We start from the raw sequence: 27,655 nt of genomic DNA, 5'->3' as shown, positions 1-27,655 counted from the left end.
GGAATTGATCTGACAATGTTTGCTTTGGGGTGGGAATGGAAAGAAGTGGAGGAAATTAGATGATGTGCAGCCTGAAGATGTAACAAAATATGATTGTAGCATAATTGATGGGATTAACATAGCTAATAAAAGGATAAAAATATTTTTGGCTGGAAAAACTGATGGGTTTGCTACGCATAACCTCCAACCCAGTTCTAGTTGTTTAGACAAAATTCCTCCATCATTTTTGAAGGGCAAGAGAAGATCCTGGAAAAAAAGGTACCCGGGGACCAACTATGACTAACTCCCCTTGGATGTTTAGTTGTTATTAGAACAAGTTTGATGGCCGGGGGTGGTCCAGACTGAGATCAGATAGGCAAGTGAGGACAAGACAGGTGCAGCTCATTACCAGGAAGGGGCTGTCTGGATAGAAACCCAGACTCAGCAGCAGGGGTTCAGGAAGTGATCCCAGGTAGGTGTGGCTGATTTCACTAAGCCCTCCTTCCCCACCCTCCCTGCCTTATAACTGAAGGCCTTTGCCATCCTCCAGGTTTATGGAGTTGGTCAAGAGCCTCTAGCCTGGCAGAGCCAGCTAACTTATCCTTGAAAAGAGTGAGGCTGAGTTCCTAGTCTTCAAGCAGGCAGCAGCTGTCAGGAGAGCAGGAGGATTTCTGGAAAACAGTAAGCAACCCTGGGGATGCTCTAGGACTTATGGGGAGGGGATCCCAGGAATTTCTCGACTTCCTGCTGATTTCATAGGGAAAGGACTGGTGTTTGTTTTAATTCAGATAGCATAGAAAATGCTATTTTGTAGAGGGCTTAGTCGGATCAGGTAGGATCATCCGGATGACACACAGAAAGACAGAAAAGTCTAGTGGGGAGACAAATTCAGAGTGTGATCAGTGCTGTGAAGAAGAATCCAAGAGTTCTAAGAGACTAAATGTGGGGCCTCAGCTAGTTAGGAAAAGCTTCTGTGGGGACTGACATTTTTGCTGAGACCTAGACAGTGGGTAGAAAGTGTGACCAGAGAAGGGTATGGCTTAGAGAAAGACTTTCATGTGGGAATTGGGCAAACCACCAAAAAAATCAGAAATCAGAGGTAGAACTGAGGGCAATACAGATGGAGATGTGGTCAGGGTGAATGTGGTGGCAGAATGTGGGGAGCAATGCAAACCAGTGACAAGTGTGAGGCAAGGGTATGATCCAATCAGTTCACTTATCCGTGGTTTCCTCAGTTCCCCTGAGAATAATCTAGCCAGGAGTACCGACAAGACTGAGATTGAGAGGCTGGACTTGGCTGTGACAATTTCTCTGTTGTCATGAATGTCTCCTTGAGTATCTTAACAACAGATCTTGACACATGGTCTTTTACGCAACATGAATCGCACAATCTGAAGGATCATAAATATTACTATTATCAGTGAAACGGGCTAATGTTTGGAGAGCACTTTAACACTTCCACAAACACTATCCCTTTGATTCTCAAAAGAACTCCATGAACTGAGCACTACTCTCAGCCCCATTTTACACAGGGCTGAAGCTCTCATCAGTACTTCCTTGATCAAGGTTCAATAAAGCCAAACAATCTCAGAAGCGCTAAAGCAGTATCCTAAACCAGGTTCCCTAATTCAGACACCTCTGTTCTCTCCATTTGGTCACAAGACCTTCAAATAGAAGGTTCCAAACAACTAACGAAATTTTGTAATATTTACAAAGATGAGTAAGAAATTATATGAATTTCTGGGGGATGGGTGGGGCTAACGAGTTCAATTTTGAAGATACTGAATCTGAAGTGACTGCAGGATTTTCAAGTGGAGAACCCAGTAAACACATATTAAGGGTGTGGAACCACGAGAGGATTATAATGTGTCTGTATTTATTTTAGAGTTAAAGATCTCAGAGCTTGCTGTCTTGTAGGACAAATCGAGTGGATTAACCCTAATAGAGGTTAGTCTTTAATCAACACTTTTCCCCCCTTGAAACTAAATGTAAAACTTGACTGTGTAGTCTTTAAGGGGGAAAAAAAAATCTATAAACAGAATATAATATGGTCAAAGAACATGATTTGCAAAACCATCATAAGTATTTTTTAATTGAAGTATAGTTGATTCACAGTGTTGTGCCGATCTCTGCCGTACAGTAAAGTGACTCAGTTGTACACCTATATACATTCTTTTTAATACTCTTTTCCATTACGGTTTATCACAGGAGACTGCATATAGCTCCCTGTGCTACATTAGGTCCCTACAGAGGACCTCATTGTTTATCCATTCTCTATATAATAGTTTGCACTTGCCAACCCCAAACTCCTGCTCCATCCCGCTCCTTCCTCCCTCCTCCTAGGCAAGCACGAGTCTGTTCTCTGTGAGTCTGCTTCTGTTTCGTAGAGAAGTTCATCTGTGCCGTGTTTTAGATTCCACATCTAAGTGATATCAGACGATATTGTCTTCCTCCTTCTGACTTAACTCACTTCGTATGACACTCTCTAGTTGCATCCATGTTTCTACAGATGGCATTAGTTTGTTCTTTTGTATGACTGAGCAGTATTGCGTTGTATATATGTACCACATCTTTCTCCATTCATCTGTCGATGGACATTGAGGTTGCTTCCACGGTTCGGCTATTGTGAAAGGTGCTGCTATGAACACAGGGGTGCATGTATCTTTTTGAATTAAAGTTTTGTCCAGATATATTTGCAGGAGTGGTATTGCTGGGCCATAAAAACTGTAATGAACATTGATCATAACTTAATCAATTGATTATAACCTAATTAAAAATTAGTTGCCCGATATAGTTACCTAGCTACATTCCAGGTGGGGTGGCAAGCACATATAAGAGGCTGGTGTGGGAACTACATTTAATATCCTGGGATAAAGCATAATGGAAAATAATAGAAAAAAGAATGTATATGTATGTATGTATAGCAGAGTCACTTTGCTGTACAGCAGAAATTAACACAACATTGTAAATCAATGATACTTCAATTAAAAAAAAGAATGAAGAAACTGACAGATTTATGGAGTTGGTCAAGAACCAAGGTTTAGTGTAATAAATAAGGCTGGGAGTAATCAAGAGCTCAATTTGATGCGGGATGTTCAAGTTTTAAAACTAATCACCAGCATCTATAAAACTCTAATTTCTAAAGCAGTGAAGGAAAAACAGCTTTTTTTTTTTTTTTTTACAATTTTGAAACTCCAAGCCTCTGACCCTTTGCTTTTATTCTCTTTGGTCGATGCAGACAATTCCCACGCCAGTTTCAGAAGAAGCCCTAGCTTTCCCCATTTTCCTCCTTTGTTCAAGCTGTGCCTTTGGCCTGGAAATTCTGTTTCCTACCATCTCTCTCTCTCTGTCTCTCTGTTTTTCTTAAATCCTCTTCATCCTTCATGACCAGTGGCTGCTCACATATCACAAAGCCTTTCCTGAGCTCCTCCCTAAAAGACCCCCATGGTTCTGACCCTGCTACTCAGGGAAGGGTCCTCTGTAGAGAATATTTGTGTGTGTTTTATCTCCACTAACATATTAAACAAGAGGTTAAAGATCAGCTTTTACTACCTTTGTGTGCCTCAAAACTACTAACATGGTTCCATCAACATCACAGTCATCAATTATAAAAATGAAGGAAGGAGGGAAGGAAAATAGTACTGGAAATTGGGAAACTCAGTCTTAATGGGGCCAACAGGATTGACAAAATGGAATTTGTTTGGTTAACCTGGATAAAAATATTATAGTTATTTTAGGAGAACCTCTTTTCTCATATAAGCCCCCAAATAAGAATTGAAGGGTTTGAATAAATAATAAACAAATAAGTTTTAAAAGTATAAAAGCTTATTTTACAAGGCAAAAGTCATTATATCGTTTAAGGCCATATTTTCAAGTAGAATGGCAAATTGTCTTATATGGAAATGATCACTTTAAACAAGTTCTATCTTAAAATACAGGATGACTGCAACTATGGGAAAAAAAACAAACCACCTCAGCATAGACAAAATAACGAGAAGGAAATTTACCAAAATGTATACCGCCCTCCAACACGAGTGAGTCCAGTGTATCCAACTAGGACCATTTCCTTAAATACACTCAACACGTTTTAAAAAGGCAAAGGATATGACAGAAAGCTTTCGTTGTAATAAGCACAGAAATGTGTGATGAATCACACAGATTAACCCAGGCAATTAGGCGCCTCCTACACACCTTGGACAATGATCAGTAAATATGTAAATGTCTTTCTGTTTTCTCTGCAGCACTATTATTTTACCAAACTAAATACTTCCTCCAGGATTGTTGACTGGATGCCTCTGCTTCTCTCTTTAAACTGTCAGTCTGGTTGAATACTCAGGCCCAGATCTCCAGCCATGGTCCTCCTTCTACTTTTCTCACTTTTTCTTTAAAAAAACAACAAAAAATTTTTTTTTTCCTGGGATGTTCCTGGTGGTCCAGTGGTTAAGATTCTGTGCTTGCACTTCAGTGGACATGGGTTTAATCCCTGGCCAGGAAACTAAGGTCCCACACACTGAGGGGTGCAGCAAAAAAAAAAAAAAAAAATTTTCCCTCCCTTATTAAAACGTCTTACCCTTGCACTGTGTGTGTGCACTGGTCACTCATTTGCATCTGACTTTTTACGACCCCAAGGGCTGTAGCCTGCCAGGCTCCTCTGTCCACGGAATTCTCCAGGCAAGAATACTGGAGTGGGTAGCCATTCCCTTCTCCAGGGGATCTTCTCAACCCAAGGATCAAACCTGGGTCTCCTGCATTGCAAGCAGATTCTTTACCATTTGAGCCACCAGGGAAGCCCTACCCTCGCACTGTGGATTTGTTTAATTAAGAAAAGTATAAATCATTTCAAGTAGAAATCACAATCATTCACAATCTGCTCTCACAAAAGAGCAGTTTATGGTATTTACTTCTGTCTTTTAAAAATGAGTCCACCTGCACAAACAACAGTTTTTACAACATTGGAATAAGCTGCATTGTTTCTATCCTGCTTTTTCCTTCCAGTTAACCTTGTATTATAGGCATTCCCCCTTATTCTTGGAGAGTTTGTCAGCTTCACTTTTAACCAATAGCACAATAATTCACCATTTTAATATACTCGTTAAAGATACAATATGCAAAGTTCTCTGGTCCTATGGCTATTCGTGAATAACCTTCCAGAGGGTAGCTCCTTCCTTCCTCATCTCTCTCCTTGACTTAGAGTGAATTGGGTCCCAAGCCTTGAAGTGACAAAGGCAGAAAATGCCAGATCCAAACCACGCCTTGCCTTCCATGTGGAATCTTCTCAGCTTAAAAAGGAGACCTCAGAAACAAATCCCTCAGCAATCCTAAAAAAGGCTTTTGACAGAAGCGCTCTTCCTTAAGCTAAGATGTACCCGGAACAACGGGAAGCCTAAGAACGGGAGGAGTACTAGGAGGAGGAGGAGGAAATTGTAGCCCCACCCGCCTCAGGACGGAGGGAAAGGTTCTAGTGAGATGACTAAATGCTTAGAGAGGCAATTTGGTCTAGAGTCTTAATGCTGATTCGTTGAAGGGCCTTGGCTGACAGAAGGAGGGAGATGGATGAGGGTGAGTACTGGGAATCTAACTTTCCTGAGGCGCTAAGTCCAGGGAAAGGAGACATCTGGAGAGGGGAGAACAGCAGAGACAGGAGACCCTGAACTGATGCTGTTACTTTGTTGTGCAATCTGCCCCCTTCCTCCTAGTTCCTCACCTTTGATCAGACCTTGGCACAATCATACAGTCATTCCTTTCCTTCTGCATGGATTCAGCTTAACCTTGAAGCTATGGACAATCTTTTCTTTAGCATCCTGGGACTGGAATGACTTTGGAAGGTCTGAGGAGGCCCACAGGGTGCCTTTGGTACTTGGGAGGTCGTTTCCATGGCTGACTCTGGAGCTGAGGGAGGGCCACCTCCAGGATCCTAGACCTCTCCTGGTCCAGCTGCTCCTTAGAGAGCTTTCCTGGCCCCTGAGCTCAGGCCCCCTCAGAGCGGCAGCCACTCTGCTGCTGGGACTGAGAAGACCAGGGCCGGGCAGGCCGGGTCAGCCTGGCAGACAGACACACCGAGCCTGCCAGGCGAGGGTAATAAGATGGAGTGTGCATTTCTTAACGCTGTGTCCTAAATTCTATATTATATAAACTATTAGGAATTAGAGATGCACACGGTATTTTTATACAAGCCAGAATTTAGTAGAGCCTTCTCCAGAGACTTGTTCTTATGCTAGATTCCAGGGTACTTTAGTGCTAAATTCTAGGGTATTTCCCCCTTCGGCTATCCCCAATTACTGTAAGCCTAAAATGTTATATTATCTTTTAAAATATTATGCTTTAACTAAACAAGTAATACACACAAAAACATATGCTTGTTATAAAATGTAAAAAGTTCATATTTTAGGACAAAAATCCCCAAGTCCCCTTTTATGTACAATGTACTCCCAATACTCCTCCTTCCTCATTGGAAAGAACTGTCAACAATTTGGTTAACTGCTTTTAAATAACACTAGGTATATAAAATTGTTTTATACAATAACATTATATAATATATATTATTTGATGACTTGCTTTTTAAAAAACTTAATCATATATCTCAGAAATCTTTGCAGGCTGGTACATATTGGTTTATCAATTGGTCTAAATAATTATAGTTTTCCATTCTGGGCATATAAATACAATTTCTTTAATAAATTTATTTATTTGTACTATGCCTTATTCCTGGACATTTAGATTGTTTCCAATATTTTTCTCTTATGAACAATACTGCCCCTGTCAATATAACTTTGCATATGTATACAAATACTTATGTGAAATATTTCTTAAAGAAGAATTATTGGATCAAATACAATATCCACTTTAAGTTTTGATGGCTATTTGTAGAGGAGGGAAAACTTAGCATTTTTCCCTCTCCCAGTTAGGCTTGTTGGCTGGGGACCTATAAATTAGATCAGCAAATGACAGATTAACAGAAAAAAAGAAGTTTCTTAACACGTGCTCTGCACATGTACAAAGAAGCATGCTGTGATGAGTAACTCCAAGGGGTGGTGAGAACTTGGGCTTATACATCACATTAACAAGAGAACATACATTTTTACAGAAAGGACAAAAGAAAAGGACTTTGAGTTTCTAGGGCAGTAGATTGTTGGGAGGTAAATTAAGGGAGGGAACTAATGGAAGATAAGGGTTAGTTAATACATTGTTATATAGATTCCTCTGGGGCTATCTCTGGGTTGATGAGGGTCTAGAGCTGTCTCTGGTGATTAACTTCTGTCCTTCCTAGTAGAGAGCGGAGGGGGAGTGTGCGTGCTCAGTCAGTTGCTTCTGACTCTTTTTGACTCCATGGACTATAGCCCACCAGGTTCCCCTGGAATTTTCCAGGCAAGAATACCAGAGTGGATTGTCATTTCCTGCTCCAAGGGATCTTCCCAACCCAGGGATCGAACCCACGTATCTTGCATCTCCTGCACTGGCAGGCAGATTCTTTAGCACTGAGCCACCAGGGAAGCCTGGGGAGGGGGGACACCTTTACAAATTAAGTTCTGCTTTTAGGCAAATAGGGGAGGGCAGAGAGCTTTTCTTTTATTTGCTGCCTCTCAATTGCCTTCAGTTCAAAATAATCTTTATTCTGAAGTGGTGTATTTGGGGGTGGCATAATCTGCTACCCTTCAGTATCAATCAATTTTCTCTAAAAAGTCTGTATGAATTTATACTCACACCATATATGAAATATAGGAGACAGCCCATTTCCATATACCCTCACAAAATATACTGTTATTCTTTTAAGCATTTCTGAATGGATCAAAGATGGAATCTCATTATTGTTTTCATTTGCGTTTCTCTGATTATAGCAAGACTTCTTAATATTTATGGCAACTTTTATATAAAATGGATATTCATCCTTTGTTACATTTGCTGTAAAAGACCTAATCATTTAACTTGTACAGCCAGTCAAGTAACACTTTTCTCCTGCCAGCAGCTATTTGAATTGCTGAGTACTGAGTGGAAACAATCAAACAATACAATCATGTAGACACCATTAAATGAAAATAATGTTTCAAAGAAACAACATGGTAGTACATGATTAACTGACAGACAAGTGGTTCAAAGCCTAAGAAATCAAAGAGCAGGGCAAGAGGCCAGGCGGTGCCAGAGCTTGTTCTTCCCTGATTTGCTGGCATTGCAGGATGAGGAGGTTAAGAGGGACTGTGGTTTCCACTGTGTTCTTCAGACCCATAGGGCTCTACAGAGCAGTCAAGGGAACCCCCACCCCAGTTCTTCCACCAGAGTTGCTCCTCTCAGGTCTGTTGGTTATGTTTTAATTTGAATAAAGCACAATAGTCATTTATTTGGAAAGTAAAAAAAAGTGAAAACCTCCAAACCAACTTAAGAACTAGGTTCTACAATCAAACTGTCTAGGTTTAAATGACAATTTTGCTACTTACTAGGAGAAGGTAGTGGCAACCCACTCCAGTACTCTTGCCTGGAAAATCCCATGGACAGAGGAGCCTGGTAGGCTGCAATCCATGGGGTCGCTAGGAGTCGGACACGACTGAGCGACTTCACTTTCACTTTTCACTTTCATGCATTGGAGAAGGAAATGGCAACCTTACTCCAGTGTTCTTGCCTGGAGAATCCCAGGGACGGGGGAGCCTGGTGGGCTGCCGTCTATGGGGTCGCACGGAGTCGGACACGACTGAAGCGACTTAGCAGCAGCAGGTAGGTGATCCCAGGCAAGTTACTTAACCTCCTGAATCCTCTGTCTGCTCATCTGTAATATGGAATTTGTAATATCTTGTTGGGTGTTTTAGGGATAGAGGGACATAATGCATAACATACATAAAGCCTGGTGCTTAATAACACTCAGTAAATGTTAGTGAGATATGAAACTTGTTACAGATGCTCCCCATCCTAAAATAACAGGGAAGGATTCACAAGGAAGAGGATGCCGAGTTTGCTTGAAGAATGGGTACAATGCAGACATACACAGGTTGGGAAGAGGCAGGGGCATCCAGAGGTAAAGCTGGGCACAATCTATTGGGAGGCCACGATACACACAAGGGAAGTCCAGTTTATTTATGGGCTGTTGGGAGGTAAGGCTGGATACATGTGTTAGGACACCATCGTGGAGGGCTTTGACTGCTTGGCTAAGGATTTGGACTTGCATCTTTAGGTAGTGAGACATTTTCCTCCTTATACAGAAATGCTCAGTAGTAATCTCATCACATTGGAATCTCTGTAAGCTCTCACACAGAAGTGCCCTTTCATATTTCTTAAAAGGCAAGAGATGAAAAAGAATGAAGTGTTAATCAAAGTCCCAAACTGACAAAAACAATGAGAAGTGGAAAAAGAAAAGACATTGATGGAGATTTGGACTAACAGCAGGGACAGAGGCAGGAGAAGTAAAGGAGCTGAGTCCACCTGACATTCAACGGCAGGTGTCCACTCCCTCTGCTGACTGTACCAGGGGCCGTCTTGTCCCCTTCACTACCTCTGTCTGGAGCTTTCTAGTCCTTTACTAGTAGCCTGCTTGCCTGGGATGTTGTGGGCAGTGGATTCTTTCAACTTGCCCTAGTCTGCATCCAAATTAGCCGAGGCCTTAGGAAGCCCAAGAAGTCAAGGCATTTCACCAGAGGTTTACCAGCTTGCATGCCTGTGGCCACCAGTCCCTCGCATACCCCAGGGTGGTTCCTCCTTTCTTCCTACCAATGCCTTTGCCGAGATCTCATTAGCCTTTGCCTAGATTATTGCAATAGAATTCTTACTGCTCTTCATAGCCTAGTCTTCTTTCCCTTTGGTCTGGATTAATTCTGAAGCACAGCTGTGATCGTGACACTCCTCAAAAACTTCCCTTTAATCAAAGCAATACTTTTCCTTAAATGCAAAAGGAATACATGTTCAAAGCAAATGCTGGGCTGACAGAAAAAAACTCAAAGGAAAGAAAAATTTCCCATAATTTTACCACCTGCAGTTAATCTGTTAACATAATGTTTTTTTAAAATTTTCTGTGTTGCTTTCTAAAGTTGCATGAATTATTTCCCCATATCCTTTGTCCTTTTGTTGATTACATTAGGATGAGAGGGATAAACTTTACGTGTTCAATTCTGAAAAAGCTGGCTAAAAATGTAACATTCACTTTATGGCATATAGAAGGGGAAAAAGTGGAAGCAGTGACAGATTTTATTGTGGGGGGCTCCAAAATCACTGTGGATAGTGACAGTGGTCAGGAAATTAAAAGACACTTGCTCCTTGGAAGGAAAGCTATGACAAACTTAGAAAGCATCTTAATAAGATGAGACATCACTTTGCCAACAAAGTTCTGTCTAGTCAAAGCTATGGTTTTTTCATTAGTCATGTATGGATGTAAGAGTTGGATCATAAAGAAGGCTGAGTGCCGAAGTAATGATACTCTCAAACTCTGGTGCTGGAGAAGATTCTTGAGAGTCCCTTGGACTGCAGGGAGATCAAACCAGTCCCTCCTAAAGGAACCCAACCCTGAATATTCATTGGAAGGACTGATGCTGAAGCCAAAGCTTCACTACTTTGGCCACCTGATGTGAAGAGCTGACTAATTGGAAAAGACCCTGATGCTGGGAAAGATTGAAGGCAAAAGAAGAGGGTGGCAGAGGATGAGATGTTTGGATGGCATCATCGACTCAATGGACATGAGTTTCAGCAAACTCCAGGAGATAGATAGTGAAGGACAGTGAAGCCCGGCATTCTGCAGTCCATGGGATCATAAAGAGTTGGACACAACTTAGTAACTTGAACAACAACATCCAATCCTTTTTGTAGGATATTTGGGTTGCATTGAATATCCTTATGTTCTTACTTTTATACACAAATTATGATTTTTCTTAGGAAAAATTTCTAGAAGAAGAATTTGTGGATCAAAGGAATTTGTTTCAAGGCATCCTTTCATTTCATAAGAAATGTTGATAAACTGCCTTCAGAAAGGTGAACATTTTATCTTCCCATCAGGGAGAGTTACACACATTACTACTGAGCAAATAGCAACATCTCAGCCTGGAGTCAAGCCACTCCTCATCCTGGCCCTGCTGCCCTCGATGACCTCTCTCTCTCCTCCTCTACAGCCCCGCTGTTATCCTGCCAGGTTATTCTCCTTGTACTTCACACATTTCCATCCACGCAAACATCTCCAAGCACCCACCAGGAAAGGCAGGAGATCGTGGAGGTTAAGGGGGCAGGCTCTAGAGCCAGCCTACGGGGGTTTGAGCCCAGCCCTGTCCTTGCTGCATGGCAGGGACAATATGAACACCTCCATCCCAGAGTGGCTGAGAGAACAAAAATGATTTCAGACACATCAAATGCTTCACACAGTGCCTAGCATGTGCTAAGTGTTCAGCGAATATCAGCTGTAATTATCAGCAATTAGGAACAATGGTTCCTTCTAGGCAATGGGGGAGGCGTACAGGGGTGAGAAGATGGCCAAGGTTTCTGCTTCCTGAAACTGATTCTAGATGCTATGAAGTGTGCTCTGCAGAAAGTCAAAAGGCTGTTGTGATGGCAGATGATCATAGGGCAGGGGATGGGGCATCATGTTCAGTGGTTAAGGAAAGTCCCTGTGTGATGGTTACGTCTGAGCCAAGACCCGAGGGGAACTTGGGACGTCTAAGTGTTTTGATGTCTCTGAGGTCAGGAGGTTGGCACCTCAGAGCTCACTGCAAGCACACAGCTGCTCTAAGGTCTCTATTCACTTTAAGGCTCATAATACTTGGGGATATATTTTGATCCTTCTATATCCTTGTCTTTGTGTTAGTCAAGCACCAGGAGTCATGCAGCCGTGACTTACTTCTAATCTTACTCGTCATTAACCCCTGTGGGCTGGTGGCCAAGGCGAGACAGCCTTGTGGGCGTTACTATGTTGTTTTTTTACAGTTTTTTTTACTAATTGATTCTGCTTGATTTCCTGTTTTGTTGAACTTCTTGTTGATCCTCTTGGCTTTCTTTGCCTGCTCTCTTGAAGGCCCTCCCTTTTGTTCTCTGAAGTCACCGTCTCCTTGACATGAAAAACACTTCAGTGAGCTAAATGCATAATTATATTAAGTGAATATAATTAATGTAGGATGCATTGTGATATTTTCTATTCTACTCTTTAAAAAAAATATTGGTCACATTTCTCTAAATTGATTTCACAAACTACTAATAGGTTAGACATGTTTACAAAATGCTGTTTAATTATTCACAGTCATCTGTCTTGGATTATGCCCTGAATTTTCTGGTTCCAATAATATAACTATTTAAGTACCTATGTTACATTTAAAAGGTTGGAAAACTTTGTACTATTTGATCCCGTGATTCACCTTTGAATCTGCCTCAAGGAAAGCTTGTTACTAGGAGAGGGGGTCAAGGGAGCATTGTACACGTTCTGTTTTCAGCCAGATGTTTGACAAATTTGTGAGAAAGATACAAAATGAAAGCTGGATTTGACTTTCGACTGTGAAGAAAATTTAAAAACACCTAAAAAAAAAACAAAAACAAAAAAACCCCACCTAATCCAGTTTCCTCACATAAAGAATTAGATGTAGTCACAGCTAGCTGAACATCTCTGCTGCTGCTGCTAAGTGGCTTCAGTCGTGTCCGACTCTGTATGACCCCAGAGAAGGCAGCCCACCAGGCTCCCGTATTTCCCAATGACTCAGTGTTAATGTGGAAGGAAGCTCCAACGGTAATACTCCACTGGCCTTGGACTTAACCCTTAATGCCTAAATCATCGTATGACCAAAGACTCGGACGACAACCTGGAAGACAGTTTCGCCCGTTCCCAGATGGCAAGAGAAAGTGTTTGGGTGAAAGAATTAGGACTCAAAAAAATTCAGCCAGGTAACAAAGACAGGCTAAAACCATCAAAGTGAACTCATTTAGTGAAATTGTAAAGAACTTAAGTGAAAAAAGAGTTCAAATTGCAAACGACACAGAAACTGGCTGGAGCAAACATGAGTTTTCCTTTAGGGTGCTGTTTGGCAGCATCCCCAGTAGCTACCCACTACACGCCTGTAGCAGTCTCTCCCCCAGTTGTGACAACCAAAGACGTCTCCAGATTTTGCCAAATGTCCTGCAGGGGCCAAAAATTCCCCCGTTTAGAACCACTGAGATAACGGATGTGCTCCTCGGAGGGAAAGGACTGAATGCGTTTTTATCACCAGCAAAAACAGTGAAGCAAACACAACCCGAGGCAACGTGCTAAGAGCAAGTACTGCTGCCTGAGCGCTCACCCTGCACCTGCCACCACGCCAAGGCCTTTACATGTGAATCCTCACTTAATGCCCACATGAACCCTAGGAGGTGGGCACACCATTGTCACCATTTTTCAGCCGAGGACACTGATGTCCAAGGACCTTAAGTGACTTGCTCAAGGTCTCACAGCCAAGATGGCGACATCTTGCACCTTGCCTATTATGCCATGAGACTCTTAAGATTATACACTAAGTATACACATTAGGCAGCAGCCACTGTCTTTATCCACCTGGAACGTGGCTGAGAAGTAAGAAATTAAGTTGTAAATAACCCTGTGGTGCCCAGCTGCACCCACATCCTAAAGCAGGGACTTGCCTGTAGCTGAGGTCCCAGCCTCCAGTCAGTTCTTTGACTTAGAAAGTGTGAGTCGCTCAGTCGTGTCTGACTCTTTGGGACTCTGTGGACTGTAGTCGCCTGTCTTTGACTTAATTAATACAAAATTCTAGTATGCTCTTTCTTCTTTCATCAGGATAATAGAGTAATTTTTAGAAAGCTTGTCAACCAAAGCGATTAAGACCACAAGATGGCACTTCAAGGGTTAAGTTTCAGTTATCTGAAAATGTTGTGTTGTCTGGGACCTCAGTTCTTGAGCTAGGTTCAGAGGTCACTGGAATCACGGTGCTGAATTGCTCTCTGAGTCCTGAAACTAGGCAGCAGGGTGCAGAGGGGTCTAAGATCTGGACAGCAATCATAGCCAAGTTAGAGCCACGTGCAACAGAAATGTCGAGAAGTACTGGGGATGCTGAGCCCAGGAAGCCACAGCTGTCCCCTTGCCCCATCTCACCCCCTAGTGGCAGCCTTGGAGCTCAGGTCCGTCGACCTGCAGAGCGCCAAGAACAACCAGGAGCATCACACACAGGAGATGGGCCTCCAGCGGCTCATCGTGCGCCGTAGCCAGTCCTTCACCATCCAGCTGCATTTCAACCGCCCCTTCCACTCAAAGAAGGACTCCATCACCTTTGTGGCTGAGACAGGTAAGCCCACCCCTCCCCAAGACAAAGTTCATCTGTAGGGCCCCTGCCCCTGCTTTCTGAACCACCCTCCCCTCTCTTCTCCTGGGACCCCCCAGATCCCTATTAGTGCACTTAAGATCTGGCTGACTCAGCCAACTAAGGTTGTGATAATAACAGACAACTTTTAAATATGCAACAGGCACTGTGCTAACAACTCATGCACGTTATCTCGCACATTCTCTCATTCACTCCGTGACAAGACTTTCTGGTGGGTACTATTACGATCCCATTTTACAGAGTAAAAACAGAACAAAAAAACACTGAGGCCTACATTGTAAAGGGGCTTCCCAGGTGACAGTAGTGGTAAAGAACCCACCTGCCAATGCAGAAGACATAAAAAACGTGGGTTCAGTCCCTGGCTCAGGAAGATCCCCTGGAGGAGGGCATGGCAACACACTCCAGTATTCTTGCCTGGATAATTCCATGGACAGAGGAGCCTGGTAGGCTATGCTCCATAGGTTGCAAAGACTCAGAAACGACTGAAGCGACTTAGCATGCACACACTTAATAAAGAATATGCCTGCAATGCAACAGACCTGGGTTTGATCCCTGGGTCGGGAAGATCCCCTGGAGAACAGAATGGCTACCCACTCCAGTATTCTTGCCTGGGAAATCCCATGGACAGAGGATCCTGGTGAGCTACAGTCCATGGGGTTACAGTCTGACACGACTAGCACTACACAGATGTTAAGTGTTCGTCCGAGGACACCTAGTGGTGGTAAAAGGATTAGCACGTTGTGGGAGGAGGTAAGGGTCCTTCCAGGTCCCCTGCAATCAGGTCACACAGATTTTGAGCCTCACTTCAGGGTCTTTCTCTCCTACAAAGGACCAGCACCCAAGGAGCTGCTGGGAACCCGAGCCACCTTCTTGCTCACCCAAGACCGACAAGGCAAGGGCTGGAGTGCTTCTGACTTCACTGTTCATGCCAACTCGCTCGATGTCTCCCTTTTCACACCACCCAGTGCAGTCATTGGTTCCTACTCTCTGAAGATGGAGATCTCTCAGGGCCCAAGTCATAGCACGACCCACCCTCTGGGGACCTTCATCCTACTTTTTAACCCTTGGAGTGCAGGTATAACGTGTTCACAGGTTGTAATGCTGACTGATCCATTGAGAACATTCTGTGAGGGTCTACTTAGCAAGTCCCGAAGATAAACTGCTGTATATCTATGCAATGTGTTACCATGTGCTCACTAAAAATCACCTTAACAGAGAATTTTTAATGGGATGATAAAAAAGTTCATGGCTTGATGTTAAATGAAATCAACCAGGAAATGGAACACATATGATCTTAATTACACATATGTGCAGAAAAAGTGCAGACAGGTTACACCAAAATATAATGATGGGTGTCTCAGTAGTGGGAAGGGGTGATCTTCATTGTCCTCTTTCCGTCATCCATATTTTCCAAATCTCTATGACCAGCTTGCTGCTTTTAAAACCAAGAGAAGATAATCTTTTTCTAAAGTATAGATTATATCGCTGGCCTCTAGAAAAGCACATAGACTTTTAAGGAGCCCAGTCTTGATTTCTATTGCCATCAACCCATTGCTTCTCTGATTATCCAGGAAGATACTGTCGTTACTGTTTTTTAATTTTATTACTGTTTATTTTTTGGTTTGGGGCTTTGTCCCCTCTGCTACTCTTAACTGCTCAGAGGACGATGTCTACCTGCCAAGTGAAACGCTGCTGCAGGAGTATATCATGATGGACTATGGCTTTGTTTACAAGGGTCATGAAAGATTCATCACCCCCTGGCCCTGGAACTACGGGCAGGTAACAGTGGGCCTTAGACAACTGTTAGCTCGCGAAGTACCACTAACAGAAGTCAGGGTGTGTAGTGCTGGAGTGAGAGGCGCAAGGAAGGAAGGGGAAATGCTTTTTCTTCTCAGTTTTTAATGTTTTGTATGAAAAACTTAAAGCATAATGCAAGTAGACAGGCTACTCTAATGAACCTCCATGAACCTCTTACCTTCAATGGTGATCAATTTGTGGTGAATCTTGTTTCATCTGTATCAAGGATTTACAAACTATAGCCTGTGGCCCACTGCCTGTTTTTGCATGGCCCAAGAGGTTAGAATGGTTTTCATACTTTTCAAACTGCCAAAAAACACACATTAAAAAAAAAAAAGAACACAGTCACCCTTTAGTATTTTCAGGGCATTGATTTCAGGACGCCTCCCCAGATACCAAAACCAAGCATGCTCAAGTCCCTTATATAAAATGGAATAGTATAATATTTGCATATAACCTACACATATACTTCTCATATACTTTTAAAGTCTCTAGATACTTATAATACCTAAAACAATGTAAATGCTATGTAAATAGCTCCTGGAATTGTGCAGCAAATTCAAGTTTTGCTTTTTTGGAATTTTCAAGAATTTTTCCCCCTAATATTTTTGATTCTATTGGTTGAATCCATGGATGCAGAACCCACTGATACAGAGGGCTGACTGTATTTTGTGATGTGCAAATTATATGAAGTTCAAACTTCGGTGTCTAATAATACCCTTTTATTGGAACACGGGCATGCTCACTGATTGAGGTACCATCTGTAGTTACTTTCACGCCACAATGGTAGAATTGCGTGTGGAGACTGAGACCCTATGGCCTGCAAAGGCTAAAATAGTTATTATCTGGTCCTTTACAGAAAAACTGCTGATCCCTGGTGTATTTTCCCCCATTCTTCCTACCTCATCACTGAATTTTTTGGAAGCAAATTACCACGTCATTTAGTTCACTAATACTTCCAACTGTAGTTCTAAAAGATGATGACTCTTTGAAAAATTAAACCACAATCCATTATTGTAACTGAAATAATGAACGCAGTTCTTTAATAACACCAATTATCCAGTTAGAGTACACAGCAGGGGACCTTTGAGCAACTTTTCTACTCTCCACCTCCAGCCTTGGCTAGGATAGTTTGCCTCCGCCTCCCACTGCCATCTCAGCCCTGTCCACACACCCTGGGAGGGAAGAGTGGGGTGGGGGCAGGAAGCAGGGAGCCTTGCTGAGGAAGATCAGTTTCCTGTTCCCTGACAACCTGTATACTTTTTTGAAAACCACCAGGGCATTTGATAGCCGAAAGTGTTAGGATGCATGTACAAATACATGTTGTATGTCCTGGGTCTACACTGTCTTCTGTGCCACACCATCAATGCTGGACCCTCTCCCTGACTTCAAGGCTCTCCATGCTCTTCTCACTCCTCACATGCCTAGCCTTATATTTATCCATCGGATCGTCTCCTAACCCCACAAGTCCTCCAGAAAGAACATCTCTGAGCCTCTGTCTCTGGTACCCATTGCGCCCAAAGCCCTCAAGTGAACACCCCTACCTGGAGCTCTTCCTGTCTATTTAGTCTTTCCAAGCCCACCGGCTCCAATAGTCTTCTTTCATTTGACTCTAATCTCTTTAAATTCCATTTGCGTTTTCCTTCAGAAACACACAGGTTAGTTCTTCAAGTCCTAATCTGACACCCTCCCAACTTGACTTATAAGCTCCGTGAAGGCAGGACCTGGTCTGATATTTAGCACCTACCCCCACCACATATACACCATCCCTAAACGTCAGTGCTACCGAGTTGGCTTCAGAATTGAAGACGTTTTTATTCTTCTCTTTGTTCTCCCGTGACTTCCCCGGCAAGTTTGAAGAGGACATCATAGATATCTGCTTTGAGATTCTGAACAAGAGCCTGTACTTCTTAAAGAACCCGTCCAAAGACTACTCGCAGCGGAACGACGTGGTGTACATCTGCAGGGTGGTGAGCGCCATGGTAAGACCGGAAGCTTCCCCGGCCCCACCCCAGCGTCCCCAGCACCGGCACTTCGGAAACTCATCTGTCTGTCCTCTTTAGATCAACAGCAACGACGACAGCGGCGTGCTGCAGGGGAACTGGGGAGAGGACTACTCCCGGGGGGTCAGCCCCCTGGAGTGGACGGGCAGCGTGGCCATTCTGCGGCAGTGGGCGGCCAGGGGCGGGCAGCCTGTGAAGTACGGGCAGTGCTGGGTCTTTGCAGCTGTGATGTGTACGGGTGAGTGAGGAGGGCGGGGTGGGAATGCAGGCTGGCTTATTGACTATGATAACCCTCTGAGGTCGGGCGGGATTGTCTCTACTTCACCTCGGTTAATTGTGGCTTGTCTACAGCCCCACGGCTAAGGAGTCGTGGATATTCAGCTCTTAAACAGCACACTCGCTAGTCTCAGGGAATCCTGCAATATCCAGTGAAGTGCTGCAGTCACTCCACAGACTCCTTGATGGAGCAGTTAGACTATTAGAATGGTCACCTGGATAGATGGGCTTCTGGTCCCAAAGTGGTGGCAAAAGTGGCTTCTTTCTGCCACCAGCTCAGGCTCCTCAGCTCAAGATAAGCCTGGGGTCAGGGGCAAGTTGGGGGAAGCTTGAGATGCCGGCAGATGATCTGGGAAAACCTGATCTCACCTGTAGGCAGAGCTGCCGGCTCCCAAACACAACTGAGAGATTCTTGAGGAGTTATAATTAAGAGATTTACTACTTTGTTAACTACCCTTAAGGAGCATCCATGTTTTATATATTTATCAGTTATTTATAATTTAGTCCCTAGTCATCAATCATATTATCTGTGGATATGAGGGAAAGATGGAAAGCACTGTAGTGCCTGTTTATCCTCCCCCAAGAGGCAGAAGTACCTGGTACAGTGCTGCCTGTTCCACTGTGAGGCTCGAGAAATGTTTACTGAACCAATATGCTGACTCTGAGTTGGAGAATGAGGGAGCACAGAATGCGAAGGGCAGAGAAAGGGGCTGAAGTTCTAAACTTTTATGAGAAGGGCAACACAGCTTCGTAGTTATGTACAGGTGCTGCAGACAGCGGAGAAGTTTAAATATGAGTGCTGAAATCAATTGACCTCATTGGGCTCATTTGTTTTCATTGGAAAATGCTCAGCACAGTGCCAGCACTTAGTACAGCCAGATTTGCCTTAGGCTGGGATGTCCCTGATCAGGCAGGAGTTAAGGAGGAGGGCTTAGGCCCTTAGACTCTGCGGAGAGAGGGAGAAGGTCTGGATCTCTATCTTTGCTCCACGTCTGGGCCTCTCCACTGCCAGGCCCTAGAATCTACAGCCTTTGCATGAGAGGAGAGCTGCTTCTGCTGTTACCTCTGGCCACTCGCAGCCCTGGTCTGACTCTCACCCCTGCCAAAGATTTGTGAAAAGCCCAAGAGCTGTGCTGGGAGTGGACAGGTGATTGCAGACCGGTGGTATCCTTTGGGGCTCTTGAATGAATCAAAACAAAAAGACTGGCCAATCTCAATAGTCCTCTTACATTTCAAAGCATTGGCATCCCCACAGCAGCCTCAATGGGCACCATTTGCTCCTAAGAAGGATTGTTGTTCAGTCGCTAAATCATGTCTGACTGTTCATGACCCCATGCACTGCATCATGCCAGGCTCCTTAGGGGTGGGATAAACCTATCTCTAAACTCCTCATCTTGCCTGTACAGGTGGGGGCCTGGGTTTCAAAGGTCACATCTGGCTCTTGGCTTAATTTCATCTGCCCCTGATAGGTGTGTCTGGTGGTGGCAGTAGGAATGGGTTGCCATTTCCTTCTCCAGGACGATGGTATAGTGTCTGCTTTGTGATTCCTAAAAAGCCACAAGAGGGTGCTGTTGTCTTATCGAAGATGGTCATTCCCTCACTGTCCAGGCAAGATTCCCTTTGTCACTGATGTCTTCTGTCTATCCTGTCTGTCACTGATGTCTATCCTGCTCTTCTATCCATACTCTGATTTCTCTCTTACCTCTTTCAAACCCTTTCATTTGAATTGAGTTAAAGATCCAGAATTTCAGAACTGAAAATCATCTGGTCCAACTCCATTTTGTTACATATAAGCTAAGGACTAAGGCCCAGAGAAGTTAAGCCGTCTACTTAAGGTCACACTGCTTCTCTTCTGACCACAGCACAGGTCTCATTTTTTTTCTTTTCTTTCAGATTATCAATTGTTTAGGTTCTCTGTTTTTGGTTTGGAAAGCTGCTGAATGGGAAAAGCCCTAAATGATCAATTGAGTTGTTGTTAATTGTTTTAAGTGTTGTAAATTGTTTTAAGAGCCTCAAGTGATTTCTTTCTCTGGTGGAATGGAAACCATGGATCGCACAGGTAGGCTGCAAGGTTTCTGGGCCTGGGTGCGGTGCTCTGAGGATAAAGGAGGTGTAGGTACAGATCTGCAAGCACCGTGGCCTTTTTCTCTCCTCCAGCTTAAAAGTGACAAAGTATGTACCTGAGACCAGTGATTCTGCTTGAAATGGATTTGGTAATTCCCCATGCTTTTCCTCTCTTTAGTAATGAGATGCTTAGGTGTTCCAACACGTGTTGTTTCCAATTTCCGTTCTGCACACAACTCGGATGCGAACTTGACCATTGACACCTACTATGACCAACATGCAGAGATGCTGCCAACTCAGAAACGAGACAAAATATGGTAAGGGGCACTGTCTCCTGCAGATCTCTACTCCATTCCAGGTAGGGCAGGAAAATTCTGATGCTTTCTGGCCTTAAGGAATTTCTGCCCCATACATTGTTGCCAGTGCTCAGCCAGTCCTCAGCCAGAAAGCTGATCCAGCTAATCAGATTATCACATCAAGCTCATTCCAGACACAGAAGACTATGAGTTAATGTACTCTGAGGTTGGCAACCAAATGAACAGATTGTGAGCCCTCTGAATACTGACCTCATCTTACTCTTCCTTCACTGAGCCTTTCTGTCTGTCTGCACATTTCTCCGTTTCTCTCTCAGGGCAAAGCCAGGACTAGCTGTCTCTGCATACTTACTCTGATCTCTCTCGACCTCTCCTCTCCCTGCCCCACTCTCCCTCCTGGCTGGCATCTGTGTGTGTCTCTGTGTGTCCCTTTATTTTTGGATCTCTCGTTGCTTCCCCTGGTTCCTTTCTCCTCTCTTCTACCCCAAATCTGATTTCCTGTTTTTGCTTTTCCAGCCAGTTTCCAGGTAAGACCTTTGAGTTTGTATGAGAATTAGCTGCTGTCCCTAGCACTCCCTCCCTCTCTGAGCTCCTCGAGGGCTGAAACTTCTCTGGCTCAATGAGCAGTAGTGTACCTGGGGAGGACATACATTCGTGCAGAATTCTGTCTGTGAACACACAGCCTGAACCTAATCATGAGGAAACATCGGGCAAGTCCAAAATGAGGGCCACTCTGATAAAAATCGGTCAATCAAGACTATGTTCAAAATGTCAATGTGATAAAAACAGCCTGAGGAACTCTTCCAGTTCAAAGGACACAGAGGGTATTGCACAACTAAAAGCAATGTGTGATCCTGCACTGGGTGGAAACAAATGCCGTAAAGGACATAATTAGGTCAACTGACAACACTGAAATATAGACAATAAGGTAGATAAAGTATAAATATTAAATGCATGAAGTTGAGAACTGTATAAGAGTATGTAAAGGAAGATCCCTATTCTAGGAAATCTCCATCTGAAAGAAAGCCAGTGCGAAAGCAAATAGAGCAAAATGCTAACAATAGATGAACTGGGTATATGGGTGGTGTTTATCCTAGTCTTGCAACTTACTGTAAGCTTGAAATTACTTTCAAATGTAAAAAAAAAAATAGGAGAAACAATGATATAAAGCACTCAGTGTAGGGTCTGCTGCTAAGTCACTTCAGTCGTGTCTGACTCTGTGCGACCCCATAGACGGCAGCCCACCAGGCTCCCCCATCCCTGGGATTTTCCAGGCAAGAACACTGGAGTGGGTTGCCATTTCCTTCTCCAAGTGTAGGGTCTGATACCTGGCAAATCTTCTGAAAATGTGAGCCCTTTTCTCCTTACTGCCTTCTGCAGGAATTTCCATGTCTGGAATGAGTGCTGGATGATCCGGAAAGATCTCCCTCCAGGATACAATGGGTGGCAGGTTCTGGACCCCACTCCCCAGCAAACCAGCAGCGGTGAGTGAAGACCACTATGGAAGGGCCTGGGCTCTGTGGGGAGGCCAATCAAAGTGACTGACCCGGTGAGCAGGAGGCCGAAAGGGAGCGATGCCTGTCCCACTTCATCCACTTTCCAAAGTTGTAGCAGAGACAACTTCGGGTCAGGGGTCTAACTTTGCCATTGACGGCTGGGTGGGCCAGTAAGTCACTGTACCTCTCAGACATTTGCTCCCCTGTAAAGGAGGGAAGGTGAGGATGATGCTTCCCAGGGTGGCTGTGAGCATCAGATGAATTCGTGGGAACTGGAGAGCACCCTGTGGAGGAGGCTCAGTGATGCCACTGCCTCTCCCCATCCCACCTCCCTCCTCTGTCTCCCATGGCCACGACCCACTGGCCCTAGTCCACCTGTCAGCAGCCAAGTTAGTGGTCCACAACTCCTGTTCCCTGCCCAGGGCTGTTTCGCTGTGGCCCTGCCTCCGTGAAGGCCATCAGGGAAGGGGAGGTCCACCTGCCTTACGATACCCCATTTGTGTATGCCGAGGTGAACGCTGATGAAGTCGTTTGGCTACTGAAAGATGGCCAGGCCCAGGAAATCCTGGCCCATAACACCAGTTCCATCGGGAAGGAAATCAGCACCAAGATGGTAGGGTCAGACCAGCGCCAGAACATCACCAGCTCCTACAAGTACCCAGAAGGTGCCTGGGACCCCAGGGTTTTCAGGGAGGGGGGCAGCTGTAACCTCCTTTGCTTGCCCAGCAGCAAAGAGGTTTGAAGATGACTCTCACGTGTAAACCATCACCACCTAACCTAACTACCTCCTCCTCAAAAGACGACTAAGAACAGCATCCAGTGCTTATATTCAGGAGCTCATTGAACCCCAATTTTTGGCAACTCTATGAGGCAAGGAGATATCCCTGGGCTATACGTGACAGAGCCCTGCACCAAGAGGGGAAGGGACCAGGATGCAGCGAGGGTTTGAGTCCAGCGGCCAGCAATACCCATCCCCATGTTCTCAGCTGTGAGGCTGTATCATCTCTTTCAGCAGCTATTCTTGGGGTTGGGACTTTGGGAGGGGGTCTGGGAGTTTCTGGGAGCCTTGTTTCCCTAAGAAGGTCATTGTTCCTCTTGAATCCTCCCCACTGATGTCTTTCCTGGCTCTCATTTCTGTCAGGATCCCCTGAGGAGCGATCTGTGTTTATGAAGGCCTCCCAGAAAATGCTGGGTGTGCGGAGGACCTCTTCACCCTTCCTAGATCTGTTGGGGTCTGGGGGCGCTGTGGGCCAGCCGGCACAGCTGCAGCTTCACCTGACCAGGAAGCCTGAGTGGGGCCAGGACGTGCTGCTGAAGCTGCATGCCCGGAGGGTGGTGGACAGAGCCCACCCCCAGGGGCCCATCCACCTGGTGGTGGGTTTCTGTGCACAGACTCTGCTGCACAATGGTGGTACCCGGCAGCCCCTCTGGAGACAAAAAGTGCACTTGACCCTGGACTTTGGGGAGGGTGAGTATGAGGCAGGCCTGGAACGGCATCTACAGGGAAGGGAGCTTGGGGCCATGAACAAGTCACCCGCAGTGTAAACACACACACACACACACACACTCATTCTCACATACATGGGGCAGTGAAGCTGCTGTTGGCAGGAGGTTGAATGCCAGGTACTATACCTCTGTTGCTGCCACCAGGGAAACACAGCCGTGACCTTGGGAGGCTGGGGTGGAGGGTAAGTACTCTCTCTCTCTTTCTCACACACATACACATGTAGACGCACACTCATTCTCTCTCACACACATACACATTTTTACTCTCTCTCTTTCTGAGACCCATTCCTGGACTCAAAATGCATTTTGTCTGTGCTTAGATATACAGTGGCCGCTCTCGCTACCTTACAACAATTACAGAAACAAGCTGACAGATGAAAAGCTGATCCGTGTGTCTGGCATTGCCAAAGTGGAGGAGACAGGGAGGTTCATGCTGGTTTTAAAAGATATCTCCCTGGAGCCTCCCCACTTATCTATTGAGGTAAGGCATCTGGACAGAGAAGGGGCTGCGGGGGACCTCTGACTCAGCCAACCCAGGGGCTGGGGGTACAGCAGCTAACAAGACACAGTCCCTGCCCTGGACACCAAACGGATGATTAAAGTGCAGTATGGTGTGGTCTCTGTGCTCTGTGCAAATGGAAGGCTTCCCAGAGGAGGTGACATTTTATGGAGGATGCACAGGAAGACACTGTAGAGAAGAATGCATTTTAAGGCAAAGAGACAAGAAAGGCAGTGTCTGGATGTCGGAGGAGAGGAGACAGTTTTGAGAGAGACTCAAGCCAAGTTCCTTGTCACCTGATAAGACAGGGGTGACAAGGAGGAGGGAAATAAATGAAAGGTGAGCCCACCTCTCCAGTTCAGAGGCCTGAGGGGCTGGCGAGGCCATGGCACAGGGAATGAACACAGGTGGAGGAAGGGTCAGTGGAGGAGGGCGGGGATGATGCCCAGCTCCTGTTACCAGGGTTTTCCTTCCTCTGAAGCCTCCTTCCCCCACTCTCCCCTCTTACCTGGACGACTCGCCCACTGCCTAATCCTCACCTGACTGTGCACCTGGAGGATTTGTCAACAGCACTCTCTACCCCGATGGGAATGAGAACCGAGTGGTTCCACGTCATAGACCATCTGGCCACCTGACAGTTTCTCCTGGGCTGTGAGGTCATCAGGCAGCCTCCCACGGGGGCCGGGGGCGGGGGGAACAGTGGGCAGAATCACAAGAGCAGGCACAAGCCTGGGGCTGAGATGAGGCCCTGCCCACCACACAGAGCCCTGGTTACAGCAGGATGCACTGCAAACACATCAGATGCCAACTAGGCTATTAATTGGTCCGTGTTGGTGAGAAGGAGATTCCCAGGTGGCTCAGTGTTAAAGAATCTGCCTGCCAATGCAGGAGACAGAGGTTCAACGTCTGGGTTGGGAAGGTCTAGAGTAGGAAATGGCAACCCACTCCAGCATTCTTGCTTAGAAAATTCCATGGACCGAGGAAACCTGGCAGTCTACAGTCCATGGGGCTGCAAAGAATTGGGTGTGACTGAGCATATTGCTAAGGAACCATGGCATGATTTGTATGACTCTGCTGGATACCAAAGCTGTTTTGATCTTGCTCCACTCTGGCACGCTCACTAGGGTACAAAGGACTCGTTTCTTTTCTCTGAGTTCCAGGGGAGCCACAATGTGTTCTTCCTTTTCTGTGATTCTCTGACTGAGCCAGAACACGCTCCCAGGAGGATCTGGGTGGGCGAGTCATTTCCATCCAACACTCGTTCACCAGATAGCCATCATATGGCTGGCACTATGCTAGGCACTGGGGCTCAAGAAGTGAGCAGGATGGCACCCCTGCCTCCCACTCACAGACCAAGGCCGTGATTGCCCTATGACACAGCCCTCACGTGTGATGCACACCTGAGAAAACTCAGAGTGGGTCTGCTAATGTACGTGGAGACAGAGCAGAGTGGGGGAAAGACCCTGGCTGGGGTCTGGGCCACCTGGGTCAGGTCTGGGCTCTGCCATTAACATTTCTTGGAACCTTGGCCTCAGAATGACACCATTGGTGGCATATGGATGGCACAGTGACACCACTTCCTCATCCCACGCCTGTGTCAGACATTACTAATCAATCATAAACCTCTCATTGACCCTGGATTGTCCTCAAGATCCTTTTTTTTGTATATTTATTTTTTAAGTGAAGGATACTTTTAAGATCCTTTTTAACACAGCATTCCTATCAGTCACAACTAACAGATTGGAGCTGGCACTTAAGTTGAAATCTAACTGCCATCCTGAGCTAGATGATGGGGAGGGAATAGATTTCAACTTGGTGCCAATTCCCCTTTGGCGGTGGCTTCCAGAAGTACTGTGAGCTTCTAAGACAGGCCAGGGTATGTGATAACCACGAATACCCTGGTCTTCTGTTCTCTCCCCTGCAGCATCTTAACCCCTAAATACGCAGTCCCTGGTGGTCAACAGATGGATGGAGTTTGCTGAACCGAGTGCAGAAAGGAGGCCACGTCCCCACGATATCCTTGTCTTCTCTCCACACAGGTGTCTGAGAGGGCTGAGGTGGGCAAGGCACTGAGAGTCCACATCTCGCTCACCAACACCCTCTCGGTGGCTCTGAGTCACTGCACAATGGTGCTGGAAGGCAGTGGCCTCATCAATGGGCAGATATCAAATGAGTAAGTCCTGTGGCCACCCACCTGTCTCCTGCTGGTCTTTGATAAGGGGAGCCTCGTGGGGTCATAGGATGGTCCTTAGTCTCCTGGATGATGCCTCCTTGCCCCCACCTTCCCACCTTCCTCCAGAAAAGGTTGAGTTTGGTAGGTGGTATGGGTGGGGTAGGGTGGGGTGGGAGGTGCTTACTGACCAAGAGCAGAATCCAGAACACTCACCCCAGCAGTTACTCCAGGCTCTAACAGGCCCTTTCTGACCCGCAGCCTTGGGACTCTGGTGGCCGGACACACTATCGAAATTGAAGTGGATCTCTACCCCATCAAAGCCGGACCCCGCCAGCTCCAAGTCCTTGTCAGCAGCAACGAGATCAAAGAGATCAAGGGATACAAGGACATCTTTGTTGCTGCAGCCAGGGCTCCTTGAGCCTCATGCTCACCTCCTCAGGCCCTCTAGTTGCCCAGCTCCTTCCCTGCCCCACCTCCAGACGCCCTTTCAGCCCCCCTACCCACCCGCAGGCCCACCTTGCTCTCTTCTCCTCCTGGAGGAGTGTTTTATCTTTGTTCCTCCACTGTTCTCTTCCTGGCCTACCTGGGGGCGAAGGGAAGCTCTGTGCATCTTGGGAAGAGACAATAAAAATACTTTATTTATCATCCGTGTTCTTTTTCTGTGCTAACAAGCTACTTACTGCTTATGGTCCTCTGTGGCTGGGCCCTTCCTGTCTTCTCTCTCCTAGAACGGCCCCGGCCACAAGAGAGTGCAATGTGATCTCCTCTAAATTAGCCTCTCTGGAATGCTAGATCCTAGGTCTCTCCATTTAAATCATCTTAGCAAGTCCGCAAGCAGAGGCTGGAGGGAGGTCCGGGGGAGGGGACCTGGGAGGATTCTGGGAGGACAGGGACTGCAGCGCTGTGGGGACCAGGCAGAAGCTGCTGCTGGCCTGAGAGCCTGGGGACGGTGAGGCAGGGCCCACTCAGGGCGGTCCCAGGATGACTGGGAAGCACTTCGTAGAGGCTGCCCCCCTAAACAGGCCCTCACATTCCCCGGCCCCGTATTTCCCCCGCCCTCACCCGCTCACCATCCCGAATCTTTTCTTCCTGTTCCAAGTCACACTGACTCCTCTCAGCTTCTCTTCATTCATATGGCGTGTTTTTGTTATTTTAAGGATAGGGAGCCACTCTTTTGTATTTTCTTCCTGTAGTTCTTCAGACCATGTGTACTCATCTTAGATAATTTGGAAAGAACAGAAAAGTGAAAAAGAAACAAAAATCACTGATAGCTTCCCCATCCCCAAAGAAATCTCT

At 45.6% G+C, this 27,655-nt stretch overlaps 1 protein-coding gene across 1 annotated transcript; it reads left to right on the top strand.

Annotated features, from left to right (window-relative positions):
- TGM7 (transglutaminase 7) lies at window positions 1-27,001 on the top strand. Its single transcript, XM_010817291.4, has 13 exons — window positions 1-660; window positions 14,013-14,195; window positions 15,061-15,306; window positions 15,892-16,010; window positions 17,882-18,010; window positions 18,092-18,269; window positions 20,550-20,688; window positions 22,066-22,169; window positions 22,604-22,846; window positions 23,323-23,649; window positions 24,008-24,168; window positions 26,226-26,359; window positions 26,618-27,001. Coding segments are annotated over exons 1-13 (2,124 nt in total). The 5' UTR covers window positions 1-659; the 3' UTR covers window positions 26,778-27,001.
- The last annotated feature ends 654 nt before the right edge of the window (window positions 27,002-27,655 follow it).

Source organism: Bos taurus, chromosome 21, assembly GCF_002263795.3.
Source record: "Bos taurus isolate L1 Dominette 01449 registration number 42190680 breed Hereford chromosome 21, ARS-UCD2.0, whole genome shotgun sequence".
Lineage (NCBI taxonomy): Eukaryota > Metazoa > Chordata > Mammalia > Artiodactyla > Bovidae > Bos > Bos taurus.
This window is presented reverse-complemented; position numbering and strand designations above follow the sequence as displayed.

Coding starts and splice junctions, on each gene's coding strand:
- TGM7 (XM_010817291.4), top strand. Junction 16,011..17,881: donor GGCCCTGGAACTACGGGCAG/GTAACAGTGGGC, acceptor TTCCCCGGCAAG/TTTGAAGAGGACATCATAGA. Junction 22,170..22,603: donor TCCCCAGCAAACCAGCAGCG/GTGAGTGAAGAC, acceptor TTCCCTGCCCAG/GGCTGTTTCGCTGTGGCCCT.